Source organism: Scyliorhinus torazame, chromosome 26, assembly GCF_047496885.1.
Source record: "Scyliorhinus torazame isolate Kashiwa2021f chromosome 26, sScyTor2.1, whole genome shotgun sequence".
NCBI lineage: Eukaryota > Metazoa > Chordata > Chondrichthyes > Carcharhiniformes > Scyliorhinidae > Scyliorhinus > Scyliorhinus torazame.
The window spans coordinates 40,268,528-40,276,265 of NC_092732.1; the positions used below are offsets into that span (position 1 = coordinate 40,268,528).

The 7,738-nt window shown below is 53.6% G+C and overlaps 1 protein-coding gene across 1 annotated transcript; it reads right to left on the reverse strand.

The window, feature by feature from the left end:
• Positions 1 to 1,659: 1,659 nt before the first annotated feature.
• LOC140402887 (relaxin-3 receptor 1-like) lies at positions 1,660 to 2,861 on the reverse strand. Its single transcript, XM_072490515.1, has one exon. It carries the CDS (start codon positions 2,859 to 2,861, stop codon positions 1,674 to 1,676), a length of 1,188 nt encoding a protein of 395 aa, XP_072346616.1. The 3' UTR covers positions 1,660 to 1,673.
• Between the last annotated feature and the right edge of the window lie 4,877 nt (positions 2,862 to 7,738).

Below are 7,738 nucleotides of genomic sequence, written 5' to 3' on the forward strand. Positions count from 1 at the left end.
CTCCCACGGGGAGTGGGGAGAATGTGGGACTCGCTCCCACGGGGAGTGGGGGGCAATGTGGGACTCACTCCCAGGGGGAGTGGGGGAGAATGTGGGACGCGCTCCCACAGGGAGTGGGGAGAATGTGGGACTCGCTCCCACGGGGAGTGGGGGAGAATTTGGGACTCGCTCCCACGGGGAGTAGGGGAGAATGTGGGACTCGCTCCCACGTGGAGTGGGGAGAATGTGGGACTCGCTCCCACGGGGAGTGGGGGAGAATGTGGGACTCACTCCCACGGGGAGTAGGGGAGAATGTGGGACTTGCTCCCATGGGGAGTGGGGGAGAATGTGGGACTCGCTCCCACAAGGACTGGGGAGAATGTGGGACTCGCTCCCAAGGGGAGTGGGGGAGAATGTGGGACTCGCTCCCACAGGGAGTGGGGAGAATGTGGGACTCGCTCCCATGGGGAGTGGGGGAGAATGTGGGACTCGCTCCCACAAGGACTGGGGAGAATGTGGGACTCGCTCCCAAGGGGAGTGGGGGAGAATGTGGGACTCGCTCCCACGGGGAGTAGGGGAGAATGTGGGACTTGCTCCCATGGGGAGTGGGGGAGAATGTGGGACTCGCTCCCACAGGGAGTGGGGGAGAATGTTGGACTCACTCCCATGGGGAGTGGGGAGAATGTGGGACTCGCTCCCACGGGGAGTGGGGGAGAATGTGGGACTCGCTCCCACAGGGAGTGGGGGAGAATGTGGGACGCGCTCCCACAGGGAGTGGGGAGAATGTGGGACTCGCTCCCACAGGGAGTGGGGGAGAATGTGGGACTCGCTCCCACAGGGTGTTGGGAGAATGTGGGACTCGCTCCCACGGGGAGTGGGGAGAATGTGGGACTCGCTCCCACGGGGAGTGGGGGAGAATGTGGGATTCGCTCCACAGGGAGTGTGGGGGAATGTGGGACTCGTTCCCACGGGGAGTGGGGAGAATGTGGGACATGGTTCCCACGGGGAGTGGGGGAGAATGTGGGACTCGCTCCCACGGGGAGTGGGGAGAATGTGGGACTCACTCGCACAGGGCGAAGGGGGGAATGTGGGACTCGCACCCATGGGGAGTGGGGGAGAATGTAGGACTCGTTCCCACAGGGAGTGGGGAGAATGTGGGACTCGTTCCCACAGGGAGTGGGGGAGAATGTGGGGCTCCCTCCACAGGGAGTGGGGGAGAATGTGGGACTCGTTCCCACAGGGAGTGGGGGAGAATGTGGGACTCGCACCCATGGGGAGTGGGGGAGAATGTGGGACTCGTTCCCACAGGGAGTGGGGAGAATGTGGGACTCGTTCCCACAGGGAGTGGGGAGAATGTGGGGCTCGCTCCCACAGGGAGTGGGGGAGAATGTGGGACTCGTTCCCACAGGGAGTGCTAAGCTGTATAGTAGAGATACATTGAAGATTTGGGCGGAGCGGGAAGGCTGGATAAACACAGGAGGGAGACAGGAATAGAATGATTTGTTGTTCTAAGTGGAGGGGTGCGATGAGGAGGGGCATGTGAGGGGGCCCTGTCGGGAGTGGAAAAACTAGCATGAAGCAGAGGTGCCAAATGGCCTTTTTCTGGGCTGTAGATTCGACACAACTTTCTGTGCCTGGCGACATGTGCAGCGGTCTCCCCGAGCCACGGATGCGGTCCGCACCCTGGACTTCCTCTAGATGGTCAGATACACATTGGCATGAGGTTGCACAAGAGTGGAACTGGTGGCCGGCACGGTGCTGCACCTCTCCCCGGGGGCACCAGAGTCCGGTAGACCCTTCACCGGGTTCAAAGCCATGGCAGCCTGACTGTCGTCGCATCGCTCGCCCTGGCGGGCGGGAGTGAGGCACATCCAGGTGTAACCCATCGAGACCCTCCAGAAGAGAGTGTTCAGCGCTTCCCTGAACTCTCGCCTCATCAGGCAGTAGATGACAGGGTTGAGGCAGCTGTTGGTGTGAGCCAGGCAGATGGTCAATGGGTGGATGTAGGTTTGGGTGATATAGTAAGCTCTGTTCCAGATGACCAATTCGAGTTTAACCAGAACCCCCCAACTGGTTATGATGTGGTTAGGCAGCCAACAGAGAAAGAAGGACGTGACCAACATTATGATGGACTTGTTAACTTTGGACTGTCTCTTCGCATTACCGCTGCTTAGTTTGTGGCCTCGTAGAAAGTTTACCAGCGATAGATAGCAGATGGATATGATTACGAGGGGAATTATAAACGCCAGCGTGATCTTCTGAAGGTGTTGAAGTGCTGGAAAATTGTGTCCTTTTGGAAATCTCAGTATGCACAGCTCCTTGCCATGAATGTTGACCGTGCTGGCGTATATGGTCGGGGCTAAACTGGCAGTGACAGCGACAAGCCAGATCACCAGGCTGACCCATTTCACCACGCAGGGTCCGAAGGGGGCCCTGCCCGGTCGGACAGTTTGAACCACCGTACAGTACCGGCTGACGCTCATGGCGGTCAGGAAGAAGACGCTGGCGTACATGTTGAGCATGGTGAGGAAGGTGACCAGCTTGCACGCGGCATTGCCAAAGGGCCAGGTGTGGTCCAGGGCGACCTCGGCCGCCCAGAAGGGCAGCACCAGGACAAAGTGGAAGTCGGCCAGTGCCAGGTTGAAGACGAAGAAGTTGATGGTGGATTTATTTTGCCCGCAGAGCCCTCGGTTCAGGTACAGGACCAGGATGTTTCCAAACAGGCCCATAGCGCACACGGCAGAGTATGCCAGCGAAATGACAATCCGTAAAACAGCGTAGAAGGCGCCGAAATCGCCAAAACTTCCTGGATCCAAGGATGATGTGCTGTTAGTCTCCGAGAAGCTGTCATTTGCACCATCTTGAAGATCCCAATCGCTCATTTTTACTCTAAGCTAAAACAACATACCTGCCTTCTTTTTCAGATAAATTAGTCACTGGGATCACCACCAGTATCAAAGTCCATATTCAGAATAGACATTAAAGCGAGACCCCCATCTGTTCACCTGGGTGGAGAAAACAATCTCATAGGCTCCACATTAAAGCCGGAGTTGGGAGCTCTCGCCAGCATCCTGGGCCGCCGATGTCACTAAAACACTGACTGGCCGTTACCTCGTGGCTGTGTGTGGGATCTCCCTGTGCCAAATCCAGCTGCTGGAAAATGCTTCAGGGACTTCTGAGGTCCCCCGGGGCACTGCGGAAATCCCTGCCTCCTCCCAATTCGGCTCTATGATCGCAGATACGCGAGGCCCGTTGTTTGGTGCCTTGTTCCTCGATCGAAGTTCCCTGAATGCGGTTTGCTCAGAGCGTCGAGCGTCCCGCATTCACCCTGGCTTAATTTTGCTGTCGCAGGATTAGGACTGAAGATGTGCATCTCAAAAGGGGCAAGCAAGTTGCGAGCAGGCTCTCTCTCCCTCTCTCTCCCTCTTTCTCTCTCTCTCTTTCTCCAATACACTCACACAGACCAGATCCTTTGTCCAGGTACAGGTGAATTCTGGATATCCCTGAAGGAGCGCAGGTACCTCGATTCCAGGAGCCCCTTGACTCTCTCCCTTCAAAGGGGAGGGGGGTATCTGCAGCTGTTGGCTTAGGGTGAGTCTTCAGGGTGATGCTCGGAAGAGTGGGGAAGGCAGAGTGGGTGGGGAGAGAACGTGTCCTTGACCCTCTGCTGCACAGTTGTTGTGTCACAGGTTCATAGAGGTTGGTCCGGCATCTGAATTTTGTGGGGAGGAGAGGGAGCTGTCGAAGGATTCCGAAGGGACACAGACTCCAGGGCGTCTGAGACCCTCCTTTGGGGCTGCACACCCCGCCTCTTGGCCGCTGTCCAAGGTGCTGAATCGCTTTCGGCCGCGACACCTTGTCCCGCGCCAGGTCGCTGTCCAAGGTGCTGATGTCTAGAGTATTGAACCCTTTCGGCTGCGACACCTTGTCCCTCCCCAGGTCGCTGACCAAGGTGCTGATGTTCAGAGTACTGAAGCCCCTTTCGGCTGCGACACCATGTCCCTCCCCAGGTCGCTGACCAAGGTGCTGATGTTCAGAGTACTGAAGCCCCTTCAGGCAGCGACACCTTGTCGCTGTCCATGGTGCTGATGTTCAGAGTACTGAAGCCCCTTTAGGCTGCGACACCGTGTCCCTCTCCGGGTCGCTGTCCAAGGTGCTGAAGTCCCCTTCGGCTGAACGCCGCTTCCACTTAGGTCGCTCTCCAGAGTTCTGAACTACACCCGTTCCCCCCACCCCCTCCAGTTGCTCATCCGCCCCCACTCACTCCACCTTACCGAAATGCCAGCCTCCAGGCGCTGCAGCATTGATGTGGCTGATGCGCTGATGTTGAAAGGAGAGCCGCCTCTCCCTCTGTCCAGTTGGGAGGGGTGGGAAGAGAGGGCTGGCTGGAGAATCCTGCCCAAGATCACTGGATGCAGGAGCTCGAAACCCGAACCAGTGAGAGGGGAGTAAGAATGGAGAAGGAGCTTGGAGCACAATAAACACAAACAAGATCATCCTGGACAGTGGTAAAGCCTGGTGGCTGACAGTAACTGCTTATTAACACCTACTGTTAAGCAGAATTCTAATCAGTTAAGGGCAGCATGGTAGCATTGTGGATAGCACAATTGCTTCACAGCTCCAGGATCCCAGGTTCGATTCCCGCTTGGGTCACTGTTTGTGCGGAGTCTGCACATCCTCCCTGTGTCTGCGTGGGTTTCCTCCGGGTGCTCCGGTTTCCTCCCACAGTCCAAAAATGTGCAGGTTAGGTGGATTGGCCATGCTAAATTGTCCTTAGTGTCCAAAATTGCCCTTAGTGTTGGGTGGGGTTACTGGGTTATGGGGATAGGGTAGAGGTGTTGACCTTGGGTAGGGTGCTCTTTTAAAGGGCCGGTGCAGACTCGATGGGCCAAATGGTCTCCTTCTGCACTGTAAATTCTATGATAATCGATGAGAAAGTATCAAGGATATTTCATGTTGCACTTATTTGGCCACAGTTGTAAAAACCTACCGCACGCACCCCTCACTGTAACACTCTGATATATCCCACACCGCTCACTGTAACACTCTGATATACACACACCCCTCACTGTGACACTCTGATATATCCCACCCCCCTCACTGTAACACTCTGATATATCCCCCACCGCTCACTGTAACACTCTGATATACCCCACACCCCTCACTGTAACACTCTGATATATCCCACACCATTCACTGTAACACTCTGATATACTCCACACCCCTCAATGTAACACTCTGATATACCCCACACCCCTCACTGTAAGACTCTGATATATACCACACCCCTCACTGTAACAATCTGATATACCCCACACCCCTCACTGTAACACTCTGATATACCCCACACCCCTCACTGTAACACTCTGATATACCCCACACCGCTCACTGTAACACTCTGATATATACCACACCCCTCACTGAAACACTCTGATATTCTCCACGCCCCTCACTGTAACACTCTGATATACTCCACACCTCTCACTGTAACTCTGATATAGCCCACCACCCTCACTGTAACACTCTGATATATCCCACACCCCTCACTGTAACACTCTGATATATCCCACACCCCTCACTGTAACACTCTCATATACTCCACACCCCTCACTGTAACACTTTGATATACTCCACACCTCTCACCGTAACACTCTGATATATCCCACACCCCTCACTGTAACACTCTGATATATCCCGCTCCCCTCACTGTAGCACACTGATATACCCCACACCCCTCACTGTAACACTCTGATATATCCCACACACCTCACTGTAACACTCTGATATATCCCGCTCCCCTCACTGTGACACTCTGATATATCCCGCTCCCCTCACTGTAACACTCTGATATACCCCACACCCCTCACTGTAACACAGATATACCCCACAGCCCTCACTGTAACACTGATATACCCCACACCCCTCACTGTAACACCCTGATATATCCCACACCACCCACTGTAACACTCTGATATATTCCGCTCCCCTCACAGTAACACTCTGATATACCCCACACCCCTCACTGTGACACTCTGATATATCCCACACCCCTCACTGTAACACTCTGATATATCCCACACCCCTCACTGTAACACTCTGATATATCCCACACCTCTCACTGTAAAACTCTGATATATCCCACACCCCTCACTGTAACACTGATATACTCCACACCCCTCACTGTAACACACTGATATACCCCACACCCCTCACTGTCACACTCTGATATACCCCACGCCCCTCACTGTAACATTCTGATATACCCCACACCCCTCACTGTAACACTCTGATATACCCCACACCCCTCACTGTAACACTCTGATATACCTCACACCCCTCACTATTGCACTCTGATATACTCACACCCCTCACTGTAACACTCTGATGTACCCCACACCCCTCACTGTAACACTCTATTATACCCCACACCCCTCACTGTAACACACTGATATCTCCCACACCCCTCACTGTAATACTCTGATATACCCCACACCCCTCACTGTAACACTCTGATATATCCCACACCCCTCACTGCAACACTCTGATATACCGCACACCCCTCACTGTAACACTCTGATATATCCCACACCCCTCACTGTCACACTCGGATATACCCCACACACCTCACTATAACACTCTGATATATCCTGCACCCTCACTGTAACACTGATATACCCCACACCCCTCACTGTAACACTGATATACCCCACACCCCTCACTGTAACACTCTGAAATATCCCACACCTCTCACTGTAAAACTCTGATATATCCTGCATCCTCACTGTAACCCTCTGATATACCCCACACCCCTCACTGTAACACTCTGATATACCCCACTCCCCTCACTGTAACACTGATAGACCCCACACCCCTCACTGTAACACTCTGATGTACCCCACACCCCTCACTGTAACACTCTATTATACCCCACACCCCTCACTGTAACACACTGATATCTCCCACACCCCTCACTGTAATACTCTGATATACCCCACACCCCTCACTGTAACACTCTGATATATCCCACACCCCTCACTGCAACACTCTGATATACCGCACACCCCTCACTGTAACACTCTGATATATCCCACACCCCTCACTGTCACACTCGGATATACCCCACGCACCTCACTATAACACTCTGATATATCCTGCACCCTCACTGTAACACTGATATACCCCACACCCCTCACTGTAACACTGATATACCCCACACCCCTCACTGTAACACTCTGAAATATCCCACACCTCTCACTGTAAAACTCTGATATATCCTGCATCCTCACTGTAACCCTCTGATATACCCCACACCCCTCACTGTAACACTCTGATATACCCCACTCCCCTCACTGTAACACTGATATACCCCACACCCCTCACTGTAACACTCTGATATACCCCACACCGCTCACTGTAACACTCTGATATATCCCACATCCCTCACTGCAACACTCTGATATACCGCACACCCCTCACTGTAACACTATGATATATCCCACACCCCTCAATGTAACACTCTGATATACCCCACACCCTTCACTGTAACACTGATATTCCCCATACCCCTCACTGTAACTCTCTGATATATCCCACACCGCTCACTGTAACACTCTGATATATCCCACATCGCTCACTGTAACACTCTGATATATCCCACACCCCTCACTGTAACACTCTGATATACTCCACACCCCTCACTGTAACACTCTGATATACTCCACACCTCTCACTGTAACACTCTGATATATCCCACACCCCT